Source organism: Gopherus evgoodei, unplaced genomic scaffold (genome assembly GCF_007399415.2).
Source record: "Gopherus evgoodei ecotype Sinaloan lineage unplaced genomic scaffold, rGopEvg1_v1.p scaffold_38_arrow_ctg1, whole genome shotgun sequence".
NCBI classification, from domain to species: domain Eukaryota; kingdom Metazoa; phylum Chordata; order Testudines; family Testudinidae; genus Gopherus; species Gopherus evgoodei.
In genome coordinates, this window is record NW_022060059.1 from 2,236,492 (window position 1) to 2,261,214 (window position 24,723).

The window sequence follows — 24,723 nt, forward strand, 5'->3', positions numbered from 1 at the left end:
CTAATAGCACCCAGATGGTGGTGTGCCCACTTCAAAATCTTCCAGTAATACCTCATCTTCTCTCCCAAGATGTAGAACTCATCCACCATCCGAACCTCACAATACTTCACCTCAGGGCCTGGCTGCTCCATGGCCGAGAGGAAAAGAAATGACCTATTTGGAGGAAGTAAAAGTCATATTACTGCACAGCCGTAGACCAAATTTATGCAAGACATGTATTCATAAATGGAAATGTTTCAACATATGTTGCCAGGACAAACAAATCATACCAACATCCTCCCCTTTACCAAGAGTACTGGATTACATATTAGAACTAAAAACCCGGCTCTCTCTACAAGCTGCATCAGGGTACGTTTGGCAGCTATGACAGCTTTCCACAATAAGGTGTCACCATATTCGCCCACCCAACAAGGTGCCCTAATGACACACCCCCCATACACCATTTTCTTTAAAGATAAAGTTATCATAAAACCACACCCTAAATTCCTAGCCAAAGTTGCCTCCCCCTTTCATTTGAGCAAACCATTTTACTTACCTGTGTTTTTTCCAAAACTGCATGCAGACAAAAGAGAGCGGCATCACTCCACACACTGGACGTTCAAAGAACATTAGCTTTCTACATGGAAAGAACAAAACCATTTAGAAAATCCCAGACTATTCATCTCTATAACAGAACAATCAAAAGGGAAAACCATCACAAAGCAGACTATGCAAGTGGATATTGAGATGCATCCACCTTTGTTATCAAAAGCATCAATTACAAGCCCCAATGGGAACCTTCACACACATAGGTGCTGACTCTGTGGGTGCTGCGGGGCTGGAACACCCATGGGGAAAAATTAGCGAGTGCTCCGCACCTACCGGCAGCCAAGCTACCCCTGCCCCCATCCCCTTTTCGTCCTCCGAGTGCAGTGTCCCCCGCTCCTCACCTTCCCAGCACTTCCTGCCCACTGCCTAAGAGCTGTTTGGTGGTGCTTAGGACTTTCTGGGAGGGAGGGAGAAGAGTGGCGTGCTCGAGGAAGGAGGCAGTAAAGAGTCAGGGCAGGGGCAAGGACTTGGGAGAAGGGGGTGGAAATGGGGCAGGGCAAGGGTGGTACAGAGACGGGGCCAGGAGCCGGGGTGGGGTCGAGCACCCACAGGGCAGAGGAGAAGTCGGCGCCTATGCCCACACGCTTCCAGCATCCATAGCCTTTCTCATCAATGTCCCCATTATTGACATTTGCGGAGCAGCAGCTTGGGCATCTGCCCACACATTCACAAAGCACTATGCTGTATAGAGCAACAGTCATCATCAGACGCTCTGAGGGGCACTGCTCGACAGTCACCTAAAGTGGAGCACCCACAGGGATGCTCCTCGAAGAAGAGAGACTTACCTTGTGCAGCAACTGAGATTCTTCAAGATGGTTGTTCCCGGGTGTGCTCCACTACATTCCCTCCTCCCCTCTACTTGGAGTTTCACTCTAGATTCTCTGCAGAAGAGAACGAACCAAGGAACAGCTGGTTGCACAATGCTATGTAACCTCCCGGGGTGCAGTGTAACGGCAACGGCACGTGCGTGACCCAACTAGGCACAGCTGCTACAGATCTCTGATTACAAGCGCAGGGCGCAAGGTGCAGCACCCAGAGGGACAACCATCTTGAAGAATCTCAGTTACTGCACATGGTGAGTAACCCTCTCCTCTTGGAATCCTCAGATATTTCCTCTAAAAGATTTTTACCCACTTTTCCATGGGAAAACCCCGAGCGAGGCAGAAAGTCATCATAATATATTGAGGCCAAAGGCCAGTATTAGCTGCATTTGGCTCCTGGCCAGATTAATCTTTCAGTTTGTTACAATCTACCCCAATGGTTTGTGAAGCGAGGTAGATGGGAAATGCTCTCTAGTTCAGAGGTTCTCAAACTTTAGCAACCCAAGGACCCCCATTTTGATTTAAACATTTTTACAGACCTCCCACAAGCTGATTTCTAATTTTCCCCGGGGATGCTCAATCCCCACTCAGCCCCAGGCCCTGCCCCTTCTCCACCCCTTTCCCCCAAAACCCCACGCTCACCCCCACTCTACCTTTGCCTCGCCTCTTTCCACTCCCTCCCCTGAGTGCCCCCCATCCCCACTCCTCCTCCTCCTTCCCAGCACCTCCTGCACACTGCTGAACAGCTGTTCTGCAACGTGGAGGAGGCACTGGGAGAGAGAGGGAGGGGTTGATCAGCGCGGTTGGTGGCCCCGGACACAGGAGCGGCGCCAGGATTTCTGGCACCCTCGGCAGGATTCGGGGGGCAGCATTTTGTGCGCTCCCCAAGGGGCATGCGAGAGCTTCCAGTTCCATTCCCATTGCACCGCCGAAGAAGGACCCTTCGCCGAAATGCCGCAGGCGATAGCAGCAGTCATTGAGCTGCTCAGTTGCCTGCCACTGTTTTCCGCAGCACGTCGGCAGAAGGTCCTTCTTCAGGGGCACAACAGGAGCGGAACTGGACACTCCCGTGCGCCCCATGGGGAGTGCACAAAATGCCGCCCCCTGAATCCTGGCGCCCTAGGCGACTGCCTAGGGTCACCTAATGGAAGCGCCGGCCCTGCCCGGACATGACTTGTGGACCCCTTGGAGTACCCTCGCAGACCCCAGTTTGAGATCCACTGCTCTAGTTCATTTATGTTGGAGTATAATAGTATGGTAGCTGTCAATCAGTGCTGTTAGTCAAGTACATTCAGAAATAAAAATGAAAAATAATAAAGCTATAATTTAGCCTTATTTTCCAGATCACAGATTTGGTTATAATTGTACTGTAACCAAATCTGTGTTCTATTTAAATCAATGTTATTAGAATGGTGTAGTCATAGAAACACCTCAAATGTTTTGAATTCAGTGTTATGGTTAAAAACAAACATGAAAATCTGAAAATTAAAATATTCTACCAGTAGCTCAAAAATCTCAGTAAAATGCAGGAGTTTTGGAGACTCACCTTGTCTCAGCTTACAAGTTCTGCAGGATAGAGAGTTTCTGGAGCCCAAGAGTGCCTTCTGCTTCTGCCGCACTTATAAATTCTGCAATTTATCCTAATACATTTGGTGTGTCTACTCTGACAGAGTTTCTAAGCCCCACATGGATCCCATACAAGGAACCTGGGAGCTCTGTAATATCTGTGGAGCATTCATGGAATTATCATACATTTCAAAGAAATGTAGCTAATAACCCCACAATGAGTACACCAGACTTTCCAAGAATAGTCAGACATCAAGTCTTATCGAGATCATAGAATAAACCAAATCTGGAACCTGTGAACTAAGCTGTTTTTGAGAAATGACTTTTCAAAGAACGTAAAAAAATCTTGTGTAATGGAAAGCTGATGCAAATTTGACAATGCCATCCCAAACTTTCTGGAAAAAAGTCTTATGTGATGGGACTAAACATAAGAAACTTCAGGGTCTCAAGTTAAAAAAAAGGGGCATATGGCATCAAACAAGTTACTGTCTTAACTATATATATACAGGCTACCATCTGTTCATTAAAATGAATAACTACACAAGTCATCCCAGAGTCAGGTCTTGCATATCCTACAAAAGTCCTATTCACTCAGATTTTGGAGTCCCTAACATGGCCGTCACAGCTTTGTTTTCTTTCCTGATCATCATCATCATCATCATATTTATATTACTGTAACCACACATTAGAGACAGTTTAATGGTCCCAGATGATATACAATTTATCATCATTTTCTGCTGCAAAGTTTGGCAGGATGAAGTGGAGTTGTAGCAATTTACTGCTGCAGGAAGCTCTGTGTACTAACATTGCACAAGTGGCTTTATTTATTATTTATATTGTTAGCTCTTGAGGGCAGGACGATCTCTTTGTTACAGATTTATAACGTGCCTAGCACAGTGGGGATGGGGCCTTTGGGGGCTACCATAATATAAATAATAGTTTATTAATGTACAGCAAACCCACTGAACTTATCCGGGATACTATACCCTGCAAAAACTTAAATGGTATTTAAATAACTGGTCCAAGTGAGCCATACAGTCAGCTAGTTTGGTTATCTGTTAATAAAGTACAAATGAAGGCCATAGTGAAGCAGTAAGATCCCAGAACTGGGCACCTGAGACATTTTATCATCAAAGCTCTTGTGTTGTATTTGACTAGTATAATGAACTGCCTGAAGTATTCGGAAGGTGTCAGTGATGGACAAGTGTGAACAAATAACTCTTCTACCTTGGGAAGACTCCTGGCTTTACTGGCTGTGAGATCTGCTGAAGGGTATTATCTTGAGCAGTCCGATCTTGGACTTAAGTGCTTCCTTGAAAATTCTCTGTCTATCCAAAATGAAATTGGTCAAAGAGGCCTCAAAGAAGACTCCAAGACAGTGTTCTCCCCTCTGGGAATCCGTTTAGCAATAGACTTAAAACATTGTGCTGTGTTTTGGTTAAAGCCAGTTACGTATGCTTCCTATGGCTTTTTGTTGTTGTTTTGTTTTTGGTTTTTTGGAGACAGTCTATAGAACTCAGCAGAAAATTATATTCCCACTACATGATGTCTTAAAATAGAGAAGGAGAGCCTTCCTATTTATTATGTAGGCTTTTGGAGTAATTTTGATAAAATTCTGTTGATTATTTGTAGAAACTGATTAGTCTAATCTCTGTTAAATTCAATAGAACTCTCCCCAGTTATTGCTTATGAAAGACTTTTTTGTGTGACTGGTCTTAACAACATTTTTTTTGGGAGGGAATAATTCATATTAAATAATAATATTTAGTTGGAGTAGGATGGGACTCAATAGGGAAAAATGCTCTCAGATCTCTTCCATTTGTGCACATGATGGGTATTGTATGGCTTGGGAAATTGAAATGCGCTATTGATTGAGATGGCTGGCAAAAGAAAGTGAAATTAGAGCTAGATATTCATAGTGGCAATTCAAAGTCATTCATTATGACTGTGAATAGTCATTGGACAAGACTGAGTGAGTGAGAGGGTGACTCTATAGCCTGGTGGTTGGGGCACTTAGGTAGAATATCAGAGACCCATGTTCCTGCTCCAGTGACTGTTTATAAAAAATGGAAAAGCTGGGAGAGATTGAGCAAGACCTTCCCCAGAATATCCCATAGCTCATTGTACTCTCCTGCAATTTTCCGATCTGTTCTCCACATCGCTACAGGGGAAAGTGAACTCAGATCTTCCACATCTCAGGTGAGTTCCCTGACCACTGGGCTAAAGTGTAGTAGGGCGGTTGCTGCTACTTCATCCTCCACTGCTGCCGCCTACAATCTAAGTCTTGGGGGAAAATGTTTTTTGGTTGAAACTGCATTTTTCATCTAAAATATTTGAACCAGCTCTAGGTGAAATCTTAAGAAAACTGCAAATAGGACTGTGGGTAGTCGAAGAAATAATTTGTCATGGGAAAGAACTTCACATGCACATCTTGATTTTATAGGAAAAAGTATTAGCTATCTTGTTGAGAACCTTATCTTTCTCTAACAGTACTGAATGCAAGATAGTGTAATAGTGGCAAGGGGGTGGGATGAAAAGAGGTAATAGTTTTAAACAGGCTCTTCCATGTACCCTTCTTAGTGTGTGTGCAACATGCCTCAAGTGGCACATGACTAGAATTTGGTCTGCTGGTTGGATTATTAGCTTCTCCAGCTGGGGCTGGGTACTGACAGGGAGTGCAACATGAACGCTGATCCATACTCCCCTCCATGTACTGAAAGAGTATGGATGAAAATATGATTATAGCATACCCTGAAGAAGTACAGATGGATATGCAACCTCTTGACTATGCCTGAGTTCAGAAACTAGGATTTCATTTTGAGATAACATTCTTATGTATGTTATACATGCCCCCCACCCCAAGATACTCTCTGTAACTGAGGCCCCTCTGAATTACAGTGTTTCAAAAATCGCTGATTAAAATGTTCTGGATTTTTCTCTCCCTCTCTGTTGTGTGCAGTGGGGCTCCAGGAAAAACCTACTGGCAGTGAACAACATGAGCTCTGTGGTGATCCTCAGCGAACAGGCTATGTCATCTCATTTCCACCAGCAGGTGGCAGTAGTGCAAGTGTCCCCAAATCTGTTTAATGTGACCTTCTTCGGTACAGGAGCCACGCACAGCCTCCACATTGATATGCACATTAATGGAGTATTTGCCACTAAGGTAACTCACCACCTCAGCTGTTGTGAGCAGTTTCTTTTCTTGCTGAAGATTCACTCACTTAATATGGTTTAATTATTTCAGAGATGAAAACCAAGCTTTCCACCATAATTTATCTAACTCTTCTCAGATTCTCCCTTCCTTGTATTTTAGTTGCTTATGCAGTATATGTTTGTTGATGGAAAATAGCATCACTATTACAACAGGCACATTCCAATGGAGTTGATTTCCAGGCAGCACAATTGTTCATTAATAGCTCTCTGATTAGTGACCTCTGGGCATTGGACAACCCAGTAAATATACAGAAGAAGGTATAAGGTGATGGCTGTGATGGAAAGTTTATTCCATTGTTGTTTGTTCATGCACAGAAATAAATATAGCATAGACTCTACATGGGATTTTGTATGAAAAGGATTTTAGCAGAATTAGTAGATTGGCACTAAGATGAGTTACAAATCGTTGAGGGATTTCATGCATGATTCCAGCAGAAACGTAACTGCTTTGTAACTTCTCTGTGGCTATTTCAGGATGCTGTAGTATTCTGGAATGGGAAGCAAGTCACTGTCTTTGAATGCTCAGGAGCCACTTTACGAAATGCAGGTAGGACTTCACAAGAGGTAGCCCACAGGAGAACATGTATGGGTGTGGTGAATCCCCCAAAAATTATATGTTCACTGAACTTATGATAACCCTTAAGCTTTAATAGTCATGCTTTGCATTTCAGAACTTTACAAACACTAATTAGCCCTCACAACACTCCTGTGAAATGGTTGGTATTCCAATTTACAGAACAGGAAAATAAGGTATAAAAGAGGTGGACAGATCCTTGATCATCTGAGTCAATGACAAGAACAGAACTCAAATTCTGGCTCCCAGACCTTTGTTCTAATCATTAACTGAAACCCCTGAATATAGCGTGCAGTTTGATACCTGAATCTCTCTATATTCTTATATGTGTATCATGAGTAGTACTAAGGGGGGAACTGACCTGTAGTAGAAATGATGTACACTTCCAGTCCCTTAGGAGTCTTGATAGCATGGAAACTACAAGAGAGCTAGAGTAGCTTGATTATATCTCTGAGATGCCTTATTCACAGGTTAAAAGCAAAACAAACCCAAGCTAAATCAGTTTAAAATAATCCACAAAACTCAGACCCTTTGAAGCACATTCCAGAAACATAGTTCTTAATAAATCATATATAAAAGTCTGACCTTATTGCATTTGCAAGTATGATACAAATGTAAGGCTTTATTTTTAATGATATTATAAAGCAATATCTACTTTTAAGGCATGTGAGTGCTGGGACACTGGAAACAGACTTATGTGCCAGTGTTAACAGATAATGCCTGCTACCCACCACAAAATATGTTGACATCACTTCTGATCACTTCATTTCACTCTTCTCTTGGGCACTGCTCCTAGTTAGTTTAGTGCTAAGAAGCTGCACTGGGTTAATAAGAATTCATTGATTAGATTTAAAAAATAAATACACAGAAACCCACAGAATGGTTTCATTGCAAATTAATGTGCAGACATTGAAGTCCCCTGTCATGGTTACAGAGCCAGCTGCACCTCTGACCCGTTGATGGTCTGAGTGCATCAGGTGTCATGCAGGCCTCATGCCTTTACCTTTCCTGAGGTGAAATTCCGTGATTCTCCTTCTCTTAAGACTGGGTCCTGGCTACAGTACAGTACACTGTATATGAACTGTGCTTGCCTTATTCTATTTAGGTTCCTATACTGTGTTCTCCACCATAGTAACTGAACACTTTCTAATAGTAAAGGGCCAACTGGGTTTGGTACCTGTGATTTCTCTCTTTAGGAGTGTGCGACCAAACAGCCTTCTTAAAAGCCCAAGTATTGTTTATTTTAATAGTAGGTACAAAGCATTTAAAGTAACAGGATTTTAAAATGATAGTTTACGTGCATGTCTATCTTACCTAAAGCCCTACCATCCTGTGATGGTGAGCTAGGCACGCCTAGCTTCTTCAGATACCCTCGTGGGAACTTTTTGTCAGTCTGTCCTGTGCAAACAGTTCCCCCAACCACTACCTGCTCACTGAAGAGAGAGATTTTTTTAAACGGCTCTAATCCTTTTGATCTTCTGATTCACAGGCATGGATGATGCTATCAAAAGTGATTCTCTAAGTGTATGTCTACACTACGAAATTAGGTCGAATTTATAGAAGTCGTTTTTTCAGAAATCGTTTTTATACAGTCGATTGTGTGTGTCCCCACAAAAATGCTCTAAGTGCTTTAAGTTGGCGGACTGCATCCACAGTACCAAGGCTAGCGTCGACTTCTGGAGCGTTGCACTGTGGGTAACTATCCCACAGTTCCTGCAGTCTCCGCTGCCCATTGGAATTTTGGGTTGAGATCTCAATGCCTGATGGGGCAAAAACTGTTGCGGGTGATTCTGGGTGCATGTCGTCAGCCCGCGCGCCCCCACCTTCCTCCATCTGTGAAAGCAACGGCAGACAATTGTTTTGGTATTTTTTCCTGGGTTACCTGTGCAGACGCCATACCATGGCAAGCATGGAGCCCACACAGCTGACTGTCACCGTAAGTCTCCTGAGTGCTGGCAGACGTGGGACTGCATTGCTACACAGCAGCAGCTCATTGCCTTTTGGCAGCAGATGGTGTGTTACGACTGGTAGCCATTGTCGTCATGCTCCTGGTTGCTCTTTTAACTGACCTCGGTGAGGTCAGTCTGGCGCCTGACTGACATGGGAGTGACTCAGCCAGGTCATTCCCATCTTCTTTCAGGCACCGAGGAGATGACAATGGCTAGTAGTCCTACTGCACCATCTTCTGGCGAGCACCCAAGAGATGTTGATGGCTAGCTGTTGTAATGCAGCATCTTCTGCCGCGCACCCAGGAGTTGACGATGGCTAGCAGTCGAACTGAACTGTCTGCTGCCACCCTAAAGATGTAAAAGATAGATGGAATGGCTCAAAACAAGAAATAGACCCAATTTGTTTTGTATTCATTTGCTTCCTCCCTCCCTCCGTGAAATCAATGGCCTGCTAAACCCAGGGTTTTGAATTCAATCCTTGAGGAGGCCATTCTGTGTGACAGTTGTTTGTGTTTCTCCTTGATGCAAAGCCACCCCCTTTGTGGACTTTAATTCCCTGTAAGCCATGTCGTCAGTCGCCCCACCCTCCATCAGAGCAGACAATCGTTTCACACCTTTTTTCAGCCCAGACGCCATAGCACTGGGATCATGGAGCCTGCTCGGATCACTGTGGCAATTATGAGAACTGTAAACAGCATGCACATTATCTTGGAGTATATGCAGAACCAGAACCTGCCAAAGCAAAACCAGGCGAGGAGGCAACAGCAGCACAGTGACAAAAGTGATGAGGACATAGACATGGACATAGACTTCTCACAAAGCACAGGCCCCAGCAATGTGCACATCATGGTGTTAATGGGGCAGGCTCACGCTGTGGAATGCCGATTCTGGGCCCGGGAAACAAGCACCAGACTGGTTGGACCGCATAGTGTTGCAGGTCTGGGACGATTCCCAGTGGCTGTGAAACTTTTGCATGCTTAAGGGCACTTTCATGGAACTTTGTGACTTGCTTTTCCCTGGCCTGAAGCGTCAGAATACCAAGAGGAGAGCAACCCTCACAGTTGAGAAGCAAGTGGCAATAGCCCTGTGGAAGCTTGCAATGCCAAACAGCTACCGGTCAGTCGGGCATCAGTTTGCAGTGGGCAATCTACTGTGCGGGCTACTGTGATCTAAGTGGCCAACGCAATCAAAGAGCACTGATATCAAGGGTAGTGACTCTGGGAAATGTACAGGTCATATGGGATGGCATTGCTGCAATGGGAGTCCCTAACTGTGACGGGGCGATAGACGGAACCCATATCCTTGTCTTGGCACCAGAGCACCAAGCCAGTGAGTACATGAACTGCAAGGGGTACTTTTCAATGGTGCTGCAAACACTGGTGGATCACAAGGGATGTTTCACCAGCATCAACGTGGGATGGCCAGGAAAGGTACATGATGCTCGCGTCTTCAGGAACTCTAGTCAGTTTCAAAAGCTGCAGGAAGGGACTTTCTTCCCAGACCAGAAAATAACCGTTGGGGTTGTTGAAATGCCTATAGTTATCCTTGGGGACCCAGCCTACCCCTTAATGCCATGGCTCATGAAGCCGTACACAGGCATCCTGGATAGTAGTCAGGAGCAGTTCAACTATAGGCTGAGCAAGTGCAGAATGGTGGTAGAATGTGCATTTGGATGTTTAGAAGCACGCTGGTGCAGTTTACTCACTCGGATAGACCTCAGTGAAACCAATATTCCCATTGTTATTACTGCTTACTGTGTGCTCCACAATATCTGTGAGAGTAAGGTGGAGACGTTTATGAAGGGGTGGGAGGTTGAGGCAAATCACCTGGCCGCTGATTACGCACAGCCAGACACCATGGCAGTTAGAAGAGTACAGCAGGACGCAGTGCGCATCAGAGAAGCTTTGAAAACCAGTTTCATGACTGGCCAGGCTACGGTGTGAAAGTTCTGTTTGTTTCTCCTTGATGAATCCCTACCCCCTTGGTTCACTCTACTTCCCTGTAAGCTAGCCGCCCTCACCTCCCACCTTCGATCACGGCTTGCAGAGGCAATAAAGTCATTGTTGCTTCACATTCATGCATTCTTTATTAATTCATCACACAAATGGGGGCTAACTGCCAAGGTAGCCCGGGAGGGGTGGGGGAGGAGGGAAGTGCAGGGTAGGGTGGGGAAGGATGGAAGGACAAGGCCACACTTCACTTTAAAACTTTGAAACTTAAAAACTTCAAAACTTATTGAAGGCCAGCCTTCTGTTGTTTGGGCAATCCTCTGGGGTGTTCTTGGGTGTCTGTGTGAGGAGGCTATGGAATTTGGGGAGGAGGGCGGTTGGTTACACGGGGGCTGTAGTGGTGGTCTGTGCTCTTGCTGCCTTTCCTGCAGCTCAACCATACGCTGGAGCATATGAGTTTGATCTTCCAGCAGCCTGAGCATCGACTCTTGCCTTCTGTCAGCAAGCTGACACCACCTATCATCTTCAGCACGCCACCTCTCCTCGTGTTCATATTGTGCTTTCCTGCATTCTGACATTGTCTGCCTCCACGCATTCTGCTGTGCTCTGTCAGTGTGAGAGGACAGCAGGAGCTCAGAGAACATTTCATCCCGAGTGCGTTTTTTTTCGCCTTCTAATCTTCACTAGCCTCTGCGAAGGAGGAACAGTTGTAGCTGGTGGAGGAAAAGGGAGACACATTTTAGAGAACAAAGGGTACACTCTTTTCTGTTAAACCTTGCTGTTCACATTACACAGCACATGTGCTTTCTTTACAAGGTCGCATTTTGCCTCTTGTGTTGCCTGCCGGTTTGGTGTCAGAGACCACTCACGCTTGACCCCTTCCCCCCACCGCGTGGCTAACAGCAGGGAACATTTCTGTTCAGCCACAGCCAAACAGCTGAGCAGGAATGGGCACCTCTGAATATCCCCTTAATAAAAACACCCTATTTCAACCAGGTGACCATGAACGATATCACTCTCCTGAGGATAACACAGCGAGATAAAGAATGGCTGTTGTTTGAATGCCAGCAAACACCGGGACCATACGCTGCCATACTTTTTTATGTAATGATTCCCAACTGCGTGCTGCTGGCCTGGTGTGGTAAAGTGTCCTACCATGGCAGATGGAATGAGGCCGCCCTCCCCAGAAAACCTTTTGCAAAGGCTTTGGGAGTACATCCAGAAGAGCTTTATGGAGATGTCCCTGGCGGATTTCCACTCTGTCCCCATACACGTTAACAGACTTTTCCAGTAACGGTACTGACTGCAAATGCCAGGGCAAATTAATCATTACACATGCTTGCTTTTAAACCATGTGTAATATTTACAAAGGTATACTCACCAGAGGTCCCTTCTCCACCTTCAGGGTCTGGGAGCATGCCTTGGGTGGGTCCGGGGGTTACTGGCTCCAGGTCCAGGGTGAGAAACTTTGGCTGTTGGGGAAACTGGTTTCTCCACTTCCTTGCTGTGAGCTGTCTTCAGTCTCTTCATCATCATCTTCCTCGTCCCCAAAACCCGCTTCCGTGTTGCGTGATTCTCCATTGACGCAGTCAAAGCACAGGGTTGGGATAGTGGTGGCTGCACCCCCCCGCATGGCATGCAGCTTCTCATAGAAGCAGCATGTTCGGGGCTCTGATCTGGAGCGGACGTTTGCCTCTCTGTTTTTTTGGTAAGCTTGCCTTAGCTCCTTAATTTTCATGTGTCACTGCTGTACATCCCTGTTATGGCCTCTGTCCTTCATGTCCTTTGAGAGTTTTTCTAATGTTTTGGCATTTTGTTTACTGGAACGGAGTTCAGCTAGCATAGATTTGTCTCCCCATATGGCGAGCAGATCCCGTACCTCCTGTTAGCTCCATGCTGGAGCTCTTTTGAGATCCTGGGACTCCATCATAGTCACCTCTGCTGATGAGATCTGCACTCACCTGCACCTTGCCACACTGGCCAAACAGGAAATGAGATTCAAAAGTTCGCTGGCTTTTCCTGTCTGCCTGGCCAGTTCATCTGAGTCAGAGACCAGAGCGGTCACAATGGAGCACTCTGGGATAGCTCCCGGAGGCCAGTACTGTCGAATTGCAGCCACACTATCCCAAATTCAACCCAGCAAGGCCGATTTCAGCACTAATCCCCTTGTCAGAGGTGGAGAAAAGAAATCGATTTAAAGAGCCCTTTAAGTCGAAAAAAGGGCTTTGTCGTTTGGATGGGTCCAGGCTTAAATCGAGATAATGCTGCTAAATTCGACCTAAAATCGTAGTATAGACCAGGCATTAGTTGACTGGAGCCAGGGGGTAGACTCTTCAAGGCCAATAGTTCAAGTATTTTCTCTAAAGAACCTTCAGATGTTTGCTGAGAAGTGACTTATTGTGAGCTATTCTTCTGCCCTTCTTGTTTGTTTTGTCCTTACAATCCTCCCTATTACTAAATCAACATATTCCAGTAACTGTCCCAATAGCCAGGTCAACATGCAATATTCACAGATTGTTCCAGAGCACCTCCAATTCTGTCACACCCTCATTTACAACTTCTCAATTGTAGCAAAACCATGGAAGGGTGAATCATCTCATCTGATCGTAAAACTGGGGCCAGTCAATTTTCTTCTCTCTGCCTCCCCCTACTCTTCCACCCCTCACATATGGACAGAGTCTATGGAGTGCCTTCTGTTAGAGTTATAATTTCATATTCTGGATGTACTTCCTGATGAGAAACCAGCATAAGGGACAAATGATGGTGAAGAAGGGCGGGGAGGGGGGATTTTGGGAAGTGCTACAGAATGACTGAAGAACAGATTTGTTGTGAGTTGGAAATGACCTGCTGTCAATGCACACTGCTTTATTGATACCACTGTAGGGACTAGTCACTTCATGAATTAGACTGAAAGAGCATGCTTTCTGGACAAAATGCTTTACTTTGATTAATAGCATGTAGCCTTTATTCTAATCATGGTATTCTTGTGAATGTTCCAGGCTCTTTCCTCTGTGATTCTCCAGTGCTGGCTATGCATGAAGAAAGCATTTACACAGTTGAGCCAAATCGGGTTCAGGTCCGCACCTGGCAGGTGAGTACTGCTGGTCCAGGGCTGGTGGAGCAATGGGACAGTTAATAATACATTACTGAAGTGCTGGGTTCAAAGTGCCTAGGAAGCTTATTTAGTGGGTTTACCTTGCTGCATGTAGTTAATCCACACTGTTTTTTCTTGCTGAGTTTCTCCTCAGATCAGTGCCTGAGGCAAACCAAACCCAGATAGCGGTGCATATGTTCTTGTGGTATAGCGTGCTGGTCCCACTGATTATTCAAGAACCCCTTTCTTACTCACCAGAGAAGGACAGTGACATATAGGGTTGAAACTACCCAGTCATCTCTCATCCCTCTCAGAGGTTAGGTGCTGTGTTTATGGCTGAAAAAATACAGATTGGGGTTCTGTAAATGTAGCAACTCTACTTGGCATAGGAAGGAAAATATGCTATTAAAAGTTTTGGCTGAAGGACCTGTGTCATTTTCTATATTATAAAACACCTAGCATATTTGGGCACTACTACAATCTAAATAATAAGAAACAACAACGGTAGACAAAGGGACTTTTTAAGGGCCAGAGTTTTTAAAATGTATCAAAGTATGTGGGCACAAGCAGATAAATGCATGTGTAAAATATAGTTGCATGCCTAGAATGAATAAATGTGCATGCAAATGGTGTGTGCTTCTACAGTCTGTATTTCTGTGTATGTAACTGCATTATTTGTGCAAACATGTACATGTTTGTATCCCCAAGTAGATTTTGTGGGCACAATTTATACATCTCTTTTGGAAACGTTCATTCTAAAATCTACAGCTTTTAAAAATCAGCAGAGATAAAAGATCCAAGAGAGACTTAAGCTGGTTTCATAAAGTACCTGTACAAAACAGGCCTTGGTTTCCAGGATTCAGTAACTAGTTATTTAAGTTTTCACCTTATTTAAGTAAATTTAAGAGATACTGTCTAGACAATTTTTGCCCAGAATTTAGGTTTTATAAAAATAATTTTGGGATTTGTAAAGTCCAATAGAGATGTTTCCATGAAATTATATTTAAATTCCAGTGAAAAAGGCTTTTGGTTTAGATTTAAACCAAAAGATTCTAAAAGATTCTGCTCCCTTGCAGAGTTTGTAACTCAGACTACTTCAAGTAATTTCTCATGTCTATTCTCGTGTCCAGCTCTAGCACCCCCTGGATGCCCACGCTTATGCGCTGGTATAAGGGGCACTACTAGCCCTGCACCCTTCCAGTTCCTTCTTACCGCCCATGACAGTTGCTGGAGCAGTATACTCCCTTGCTTTGGCATGCCTTTACTAGTGGTTCACTGAATTGTTTTGTTGTAAATAGTTTGTTTTAGGTGTTAGTTTCTTTTAGTCATTAGTTAATTAGTTTTAGTTAGGGACGTAGTTCCCGGGATGGGGCATGCCCTGGTCTCTGGGTGTCAAGCCATGTGCTGCCTGCACTAAACTCATGCCCAAGAGTGATCCCCACGCCAGCTGCTTAAAGTGCCTGGGGGAGGCTCATGTAAGAGAAGTGCAGGATCTGCCAGGGCTTTAGACCCCACACTTAAAAAGACTGGGACATCAGGTTGAAAGCTCTGCTGATGGAAGCTGTGCTTAGATTGGGCTCTGAGCTGGTTGGATTCCAGCACCATGCACCCCTCAGCACCATGCACCCCTACATCCCCAGTGCTGAGAAAGTGGCACAAGACGCATGCCCCAAGAGAGCGCTCCCAAGTGCCCAAAGGACACCAGAGAGACTTGGGGAGTGAGATGTGACCTGTGCCGGGCCACTCCATACAGCTGGGAATAGCAGAGGCACAGCCCACCTGAGGACGCCCTCCATGCTGGAAGCCTTTCAGGTGGTCAGTGACCTGATGGCCCTGCCAGTTCCTCCTAGACCTAGGAACTGCTCACCTACACCAGGGAATCACCGAGGGCAGTTGTATTGCGGAGGAAGCCTGCACTAGGCCCTCCATCACAGGCACTGACTTTCTAAAGTGCCGGGTGATGTTTGACCCCTGGCTCTACCCCAGGCCCCACCCCCCACCTCCTCCTGCGCCCTCTCCACTTCCACACTGCCTTTTCCCACCCGGTTTCACTCCCTCCCCTGACCGTGCTGCATCCTCTCTCCTCCCCACTCCTTCTCAGCCTCCTGCACACTGCGAAACAGCTGTTTTGCAGTGTGCAGGAGGCTAGGGGGTGGAGGTCGCTGATCTACAGGGCCTGCTGGTGAGCGGGAGGCGCTGGTGGCGGGGAGTTGATAGTGGGGCTGCTGGTGGGTGCTCAGCAGCCACCGTTTTTCCCCCTGGAGCACCCACAGAGTCAGTGCCTATGCCCTCCACCATGGTACCCAGCCCAACACCAGTCTCTATCACTTTCCCGACGTCCATCTCCAGTGGGCCGGAACCGGTCACCAATGCCCAGGTGCTGTTTGCCTGAGAATTGGCACCGATCACCTGATCTCAGGCATTGGTCACATGGCACTGATCCCCTGAGACCACCCACCAGTTATTGGAGTCCTGGTGCCACTCACCAGAATCCCAGCACCAATCACTGGCCTCCTGTAGCTGGTCTCTGGTACAGAGGCATCGTTCTCCAGCTCCCCATCATAGCCGGCAAGAGGGTGCATCAATGACATTGCCCGAGTCTTCACATGAGAAGCCCTCATCAGACTTTGAGGGAGGAAGTGTCCCCTCAAAAGAGGCGCCATCACTTGGCATACCATCTATGGGCCTGTGGCCTCCAGGGAGCTACCAGTCCAGTGGCAGTACTGGAACCCCTGGGGGTTCCCAGCAGCACTGCGACAGTTCTCGTACCTCCCAGCTGTGGTGGTCGGTACTGAAGCCTGGTTCAAACTTAGAGCCAGTACCAAAACCCCAGCAGTATCCCCAGTTGAGATGGCCACAGAAGAGGTAGAGGATCTGGCCACTTGTCCACACTGGCATCCTCCTCATCTTCCCCAGATGAGGCACTCGTGGGTCCTGTTAACACTCTGCCTTCTGATGATCTGCAAGCCCCCCAGGAGCTCCTTGAGAGGGTGGCTGCCAACCTGGGCCGGGAGGCACAGGAGCTCAAAGAGCCAACGCACTCCCTTTTTGATATTCTTGCAGCTCCTGCCAAGGTGGCTCTGCCTGTGCATGAGGGGGTAAAAGCACTATGGCAGGCTTTATCTCTGCCCCCAATTTCTAAATGGGTGGAAAAGAAGTACTATGTGCCCACAAAAGGGTTCAAGTATATATACTCTCACCTGTCCCTGGATTCCCTGGTGGTTGCTGCAGCCAATGAGAGGGATAGGCAGGGCCAGTCCCGTGCTACTCCCAAAAAATAAGGAGTCAAAACACTTGCACCTTTTTGATAGAAAGGTTTATTCTACTGCAATTTGCCAACTCTGTATCGCAAACCAAGAGGCACTGCTGGGGTGATATGACTTCAGTGTTTGGGACTCCATGACCAAATTTAAGGACTACCTGCTGCAAAAATCATGGCAGGAATTCTTGGTCGTTTTGAAGGAAGGAAAGGCAGTGGCCAGAAGTTCCCTCCAAGCTGCCTTAAATGCGGTAGATTTGGCAGCCAGGTTCATATCTGCAATCTTCGGACTGTCACAAGAGATGCAGCAGCTAGTGCAGGATCTTCCATTTGAAGGATCCTCACTGTTTTTGGACCAGATGGACACAAAACTGCATGGCTTCAAGGACTCCAGAGCCAGCTGGCCTCTGCCACTGCCCAACTGGGTACTAGCCGTTTCCCAAGCAGGAATAGATGTTCTTTTGAAGGCATGCTCGGGGATGGATTACCAGTCTCCCCCGGGGATCAGCACACCCCCCTTTTTGTCTTTGGACCACATTTTACCATACCTTTCTGCTTGGAAATCAATAACACGAGGCCACTGGGTGTTCAGTACTATTGCAGTGGGCTATACCCGCCAGTTTATTTCAATCCCTACATCACACCCCCATTCCCCGTCCCTCTTCAAGGACCCTTCTCACAAACAGCTTCTTGTCCAGGAGGTGCAAACCCTCCTATGGACAGGGGCTGTGGAGGTAGTTCCTCCAGAACTGAGAGAGAAAAGATTCTATGCCCACTACCTCTTGATTCCCAAGGCAAAAGAGAGCCTGAGGCCTATCTGAGATCTGCGTCATCTCAACAAATATCTCAAGAAGGTGAGGTTCTTCTTCGAGTGATGGCTGATATTGATTCCAATTAGGTGTACGCATGCTGCATGCATGGCCGTTGGAAAGTTTTCCCCCTAGCAGCATCCATTGGGTCGGCTGTGGAGCCCCTTGGATTGGCACCTCCATGATGCTCAATATATGACCCTGCCGACCTGGTGCCCCCTCAGTTCCTTCTTACTGCCCGTGACAGTTATTGGAACTGTGACGTATTGCTTAGCAAGTTCTCCATGTGTCCCTAGATTCATTTAGATAGTAGTAGTTCTGATTTTTGTTGGTAGTTTCTTTTTTGCTTTGCTTTGTTGTAGTTAGTGGCAGCTGGGTTTGACCCCAACTGTCTTTCTTCGGGGCTCTCATGCCCAAGTTCCTGGGATTTAAGTCTTACAAATCCTGCTCCAAGCCCATGCCAATGGACGACCCCTATGACTCTTGTCTGAAGTGTCTGGGGGAGACTCAACAAGCCGAGAAGTGCAGGATCTGCAAGGGATTTCGTCCTCGGACTGAAAAGGAGCGGGACTTTTGCCTGAAGCAGCTCCTTAGACCCCAGCCTCCTTCACTGTGGCAGGACCTGGCACCAAACTCTTCAATGTGCAGCATCCTGGCAGCAGTAGTGGACACGGCACTGCGGAGGGACTCTGGCTGAGACCCATGCCGCTCCCTGGCACGGAAGCTGGGAACATCGACCTGGCACTGCTTGCACTCCCTGGCACCAAAGCGACACTGGAAGCCAGAAAAGGGTAGCTCTTCTCTTCAGGGACCCGGCCCCTTGGAGCCGACCTCTGTACCATGTCCAGGGGAGGAGCACCCAGGAGCGAAGGTCATGGACATGGCACCGTTAACTTTGGCCCCACTGGGGGAGTCATTAAGTCCGATGCCATTGGACTTCCCTTCCCACAGTGTGGAAGTTCAGCTACCGTCCACCCTGGATACCTTTCTAGCTGCTAGGGACCTCATTGTCATCACAGAATTGGGGTCCCCTCTGCTCCATGCCGAGCCTCCGGTTCCACAGCGGATGGCACTATCTCGAGGCAAGCCAGCACTGATCCATCCATTGACACCCTCAGCTCTGTTGGGTAAGCCCCACCACCACTCAGAGTCCTGGCACTGCTCCCCATCGCGGTGCTGGTCATACTCATGGCACCATTCTGGATCACATCAGCGCTCCCAATCATGGCACCACACCACTCCCCAGTCACCGTCATGGAGCAGGTCCCAGACCCGACACCAGTTCCGGCACCATTCATCGGCTCGGTGCAGCTCTTGGCCACGGTACCAATCCAGGTCACAGCACCACCCTCCTTCTCACTGCTCATAGGCACAGATCTGCTCGGCGCCACCCTGGCCCTCGCGGTCCTGATATCATTCCTTGGGTTCGGAGAAGGGGTGGCTGTCTTTGGATCAGGACTTCCGCCAGTCAGAATGTAGCCCCCTGACATGGGGGCAGGACCATGACTGCTGCACGGGCAGGGGCCCACCCAGTGGCCATTCTGGATGCCATGGGCATAGCACCAAGCCCAGGGTGCACCGTCTGGAGCTTCCTGGTTGGCTGCCTCTGAAACAAGGGTTCCAGAAGCGTCGGCCAGTTGGTCCACTCCTCGGGGTGCGGAGGAACAATCATTCCCCCTCTCCACCTCGGGACCCCTTTCAACTTCTGTTTCCAATCCTGGACTTATGGTCAGTGACATGGAGCATCAAGCCCCCATAGAACAGCTGACCCTCTCCCCCCTCTGGCCTCTTTGTCCTCCTCCCCTGACAAGCCTGTGGCAGGCACCTCTATTTCCAGGCTTCCCCCCATAGACATCTGCGCCCCCCAAGACCTCCTGCACAGGGTGGCGCGCAACATGGGTCTGCAGACCAAGGAGTTGGTGGAATCGGAGGACCCAGTGGTGGACTTTTCGGCCCCAGAAGGTCCATCAAGGGGGGCCCTGCCCCTCATCCAGACCATTCAGGCCAATGCCAAAACCATCTGGCAGATCCCAGCCTCCATTCCCTCTATGGCCACAGGGGTCGAATGCAAAAACTTTGTACCCTCAAAGAGCTACGACTACCTCTTCACGCACCCGCAGCCCTGCTTGCTAGTAGTTGCGGCCACGAATGAGAAGGCGAGGCATGGGCAGCAGGCCTCGGCACCTAAGTCTAAGGACGCCAAGTGGCTGGACTTGTTTGACTGCAATGTATACTCCACAGAGGGGCTCCAGCTTAGGATTGCTAATCAGCAGACACTCCTGAGCTGCTACAACTTTAACTCCTGGAATGCCATGCTGAAGTTCAAGGAGCTTGTACCACCTGAGTCCAGGGAGGAGTTTGGGGCTCTTATTGATGAGGGCAAGATGGTGGCATGGACCTCTTTGCAGGCCTTGCTGGACGCTGAAGACTCAGCTGCACATACCTTGTTTTCTGGGATTGCCATGAGGCGCACCTGCTGGTTGCAAGTCTCTGGCCTGCCTCCTGAGGTTCAGCAGACACTGCAGGATCTGCCCTTTGATGGGGAGGGTCTGTTTGTGGAGCAGACTGACTCTAGGCTGCATAGCCTTAAGAACTCGAGGGCAACGATGAAGTCCCTGGGTATGCATACCCCAGCAACCCAGGGGAAACACTTCAAGCCCCAGCAGCTGCAACAGTGCTCCTACCTTCCTTGGCCAAGGCAGGATTTTTACAGGCGGCAGGGGCAGAATGGCAAAAGGAAGCCCTCCAACCCCTTGTCTGGTCAAGGCCAGGGCCTGACCAAACCATCGTCGGGTTCCAAGCGGGCCTTTTGAAGGGGCGCCCAAGGACGGCGTACCACACTTACCCCCGGATCTTTCCCCGCCCTTTTTGAATAGTTTATCCCACTTCCACCGTACATGGTCTCAAATAACCTCGGACCGCTGGGTCCTCCACACGGTGGAAGCAGGATACTCTTGCCAATTCTGCTCTTACCCACCCTGCCACCCCACTTCCCTGTTCCTCTTCAGGGACTCCTCTCACGAGCATCTCCTTATTCAGGAAGTTTGGGCACTCCTCGCCATGGGGGCGATAGAGGAGGTTCCACAGGACCTAAGAGGCAAGGGGTTCTATTCCTGCTATTTCCTAGCCCCCAAGGCCAAAGGGGATCTCCAGCCTGTTCTGGACCTGCGCAGGCTCAACAAATTCATGGTAAAGCTGAAGTTCCGCATGGTGTCCCTTGGCACCATTATCCCCTCCTTGGATCCTGGAGACTGGTATGCCGCCCTCAACATGAAGGACGCGTACTTCCACATAGCAATTCATCTGGCGCACAGACGCTTCCTGCGCTTCATGGTCAACTACAAACATTACCAGTTACAGCCCTTCCATTTGACCTTTCAATGGCCCCACAAGTGTTCACCATGTTGATTGTGGCTGCCTTCCTCCATTGATGGCAGGTGTAAGTGTATCCCTACCTCGATAACTGGTTACTGCAGGGCTGCACCAAAGAGCCAGTGCAGTCCCAACTCCACCAGGTCAGATGTATATTCAAATGGCTGAGTCATCTCCTCAACGTGGAGAAATCTATCCTCTGGGTCAGTTCTAGAATTGAATTCATTGGGGTGGTGCTGGACTCCATTCAAGTGCGGGCCCTCCTACTGGACTCCCGCTTCTGGGCTATTGTGGGCATCATTCAAGGCCTGCAGCAATTCCCGACCTTGACAGCACGAGGATGCAGAAGTCTCTTCAGCCACATGCCTTGATGCACATACATGACTCAACTTGTCAGGCTCCATCTCAGGCCGTTGCAAGCATCGCTCACCTTAGTTGACTGCCCAGGGCGCGACAGCTTGAACTCAGTGGTCACGGTACCAGAGCAGATCCTTGTCTCCCTTCACAGGTGGCTCAACCCCCGAGAGGTGTGCAGGGGAGTCCCCTTCCGCTGCCCCCAGCCTTCCTTGTCACGGATGCATCAGCTCTGTGGTGGGGCACACATCTGGGAACCCTTTAGTCAGCGCCTGTGGTCTCAGTCCGAGCTGTCCCTCCATATCAACATCAGGGAGCTGATGGTGGTGCGCCTTGCTTGCCAAGCCTTTCAGGCCCAACTGCAAGGTTTCTGCATAGTGGTTTTAACAGACAACACCACAGCCACATTTTGCATCAACAAGGAAGGGGGAGCCCGCTCCTCCCGCCTCTGCCAGGAAGCCATTCGACTGTGGGAGTTCTGCATAGCCCACTCCATTCACCTAGTCGTTTCCTTTCTTCCAGGGATCCAGAACACACTGGCAGACTGCCTCAGAAGTTCTTCCATTCGCACGAGTGGTCTCTCTGGCCGATGTCACCACATATTCCAAAGGTGGGGCTTTCCCAGGGTCGACCTGTTTGCTACCCGAAGCAACAGGAAGTGCCCTTCAAGGGTCGCAGCCCGGGCTCCCTCATTGACACATGCCTGCTGTATGCCTTTCCTCTGTTCCCTCTCATGGACAAAGTCCTGTTCAAAATCCACAAGGAGGAGGCAACTGTGATTCTGATAGTTTCAGTGTGACCTCGCCAGCTCTGGTACATCATGCTGCTGGAGCTGTTGGTGGACATACCGGTCATGTTGCCTCTCCTCCCCGACCTACTCACTCAGGACCATGGTTGCCTCTGCCATTCCGACCTCCGGTCCCTCCCCTTGGAAGGTGCATGGCTGAACCCCATGGAGCTTCTGCGTTTGGACCAAGTAAGACAGGACGTGCTAGGTAGCATGAAGCCCTCCACCAGAGCCACATACCTGGCAAAGTGCAAGAGATTTTCGTGTTGGTATGACCAGCGCTGCACCTCCCCTCCACCTCCAAGAGAGAGTAACCCTCATTTTGAAGTATCTCCTGCACCTGAAACAGCAAGGCCTGGCAGCATGTTCCATAAGGGTTCACCTCGTTGCCATCTCGGTCTTCCAACCAGGTGCATCTGGCTGCTCTGTCTTCGCTAACCCTGTGGTTGGTCACTTTCTCAAAGGCTTAGACCATCTATACTCGCAGGTCCGCCAGCCTATCCTGCCTGGGATCTTAACCTGGTCCTCTCAAGGCTCATGGGGCCCCTGTTCGAACTGCTGGCCACGTGCCCCCTCCTGTATCTTTCCTGGAAGACAGCTTTCTTGGTTGCCATTATGTCTGCGAGACGCGTCTCTGAGCTGAAGGCCCTCATCTCAGAGCCGCCTTATACAGTCTTCCACAAGGATAAGGTGCAACTCAGACCGCAGCCAGCCTTTCTCCCTAAGGTGATGTTGAACTTTCACACCAGCCAGGACATTTTCCTGCCCGTCTTTTACCCGAAACCTCATGCCGGTTCCCAGGAAGAACGGCTGCATTCCCTTGATGTCCGCAGAGCCCTAGCTTTCTCCATTGACTGCACTAAACTATTCAGAAAATCTACCCAGCTCCTCGAGGTAGTAGTGAACCAAATGAAAGGTCTCCTGGTCTCCTCTCAGAAAATATTCTGCTGGATCACATCCTGCATTCACGCTTGCTATGAGCTGTCCGGGGTGCCAACCCCAGCTCACACCACACACTCCAGTAGGGCCCAGGCCTTGTCAGCAGCTTTCCTGGCCCACGTGCCTATACAAGAAATATGTAGGGCGGCGACGTGGTCTTCGGTGCATACCTTCACCTTGCACTACGCCATCATCCGGCACACCAGAGACGACGCAGCCTTCAGTAGAGCGGTGCTGCAATCTGCAGTCCTTCACTCCAATCTGACTGCCTAGGTAAGGCTTGGGAGTCACCTAATTGGAATCAATATGAGAAATCACTCAAAGAATTAAAAATGGTTACTCACCTTCTGTAATTGTTGTTCTTCGAGATGTGTTGCTCATATCCGTTCCAACATGCCCCCCTTCCCTTCTGTCGGCATAGGCTGAGGGGATGATGGGTCATATATTGAGCACCATGGAGGCGCCATTTTAGGGGGCTCCACAGCCGATCTGACAGATGCTTCTAAGCAAAAAACTTTCCGATGGCTGTGCATGTGGCGCGCGCGCACCTAACTGGGATGGATATGAGCAACACATCTCAAAGAACAACAGTTACAAAAGGTGAGTAACTGCTTTTTCCGCATGGTCTTCCTGTCCTCCATTATTTCTCTTGCTAGATCCAGGGAACTGGTACAGCACCCTCGATTTGAGGACTCATACTTCTATATCTCCATCTTTCGTGGACACAGGCACTTCAAGGGATCAAGTCCAACACAGCATCTCGGTACAAGCCATTTGCAGAGCCTCCTAATAAATTGAGCAGAAGTCAATATTGGTCCTGGTGAAAAGAATAGAATTTATAAGAGCGTGTACTTGATGCCTCTCAGGCCAGGGCCTTCCTTCTGGAGGCCAGTCTCAAAGCAATGTCAGACTTAATCACCTGAGTGTCAGCATGCCTGCTGATGACTGCCCGGATGTGCCTGTGTTTACTAGGCCACATGGTTTTATGTACCTATGTGATGTGATGTGTGACTGCATCTTAGACTGCTTCAGATGTGGCTTGAGTCGATCTATTCACTGTGCAGGCACCATCTGGACTCTCCCCATTCCAGCGTTAGTCCTGGCTTCCCTGATGTGGTGGTTAGAACTGGCCTCGGGTCTATCTAGAGTATCTTTTTGAGTCCCTCTGGCTTTCGATCATGCTGGTAACAGATGCGTCAGACCTGGGGTGAGGGGCCCACCTTGGCAGCCTTAGGACTCCAGGTCTCTCGTCAAGGGATGTGTTGTCATTACACATAAATGTGAAGGAACACAGGATGATATGCCTGGCCTGTGAAGTGTTCCTTCCACAGCTCTCAGGCAGAGAGGTGCAAGTACTGACGAACAATACAGTGTCAATGTTTTATATCAACAAACAGGGAGGGGCATGCGCTAGGTCCTCTGTTAGGAAGCCCTCAGGCTGTGGGATTT

At 48.4% G+C, this 24,723-nt stretch overlaps 1 protein-coding gene across 4 annotated transcripts in view; it reads left to right on the forward strand.

Annotated features, from left to right (window-relative positions):
* IFT140 (intraflagellar transport 140) overlaps positions 1-24,723 on the forward strand; it is a 244,046-nt gene that overhangs the window by 76,729 nt on the left and 142,594 nt on the right. For 3 of the 4 annotated variants that reach the window (XM_030545678.1, XM_030545680.1, XM_030545681.1), the window contains 3 exons: positions 5,935-6,138; positions 6,663-6,735; positions 13,660-13,751. In XM_030545678.1, coding sequence (XP_030401538.1) covers positions 5,935-6,138; positions 6,663-6,735; positions 13,660-13,751 — 369 coding nt within the window. The remainder of the gene's footprint in view (positions 1-5,934; positions 6,139-6,662; positions 6,736-13,659; positions 13,752-24,723) is intronic. The other variant, XM_030545679.1, reaches the window with a different exon arrangement.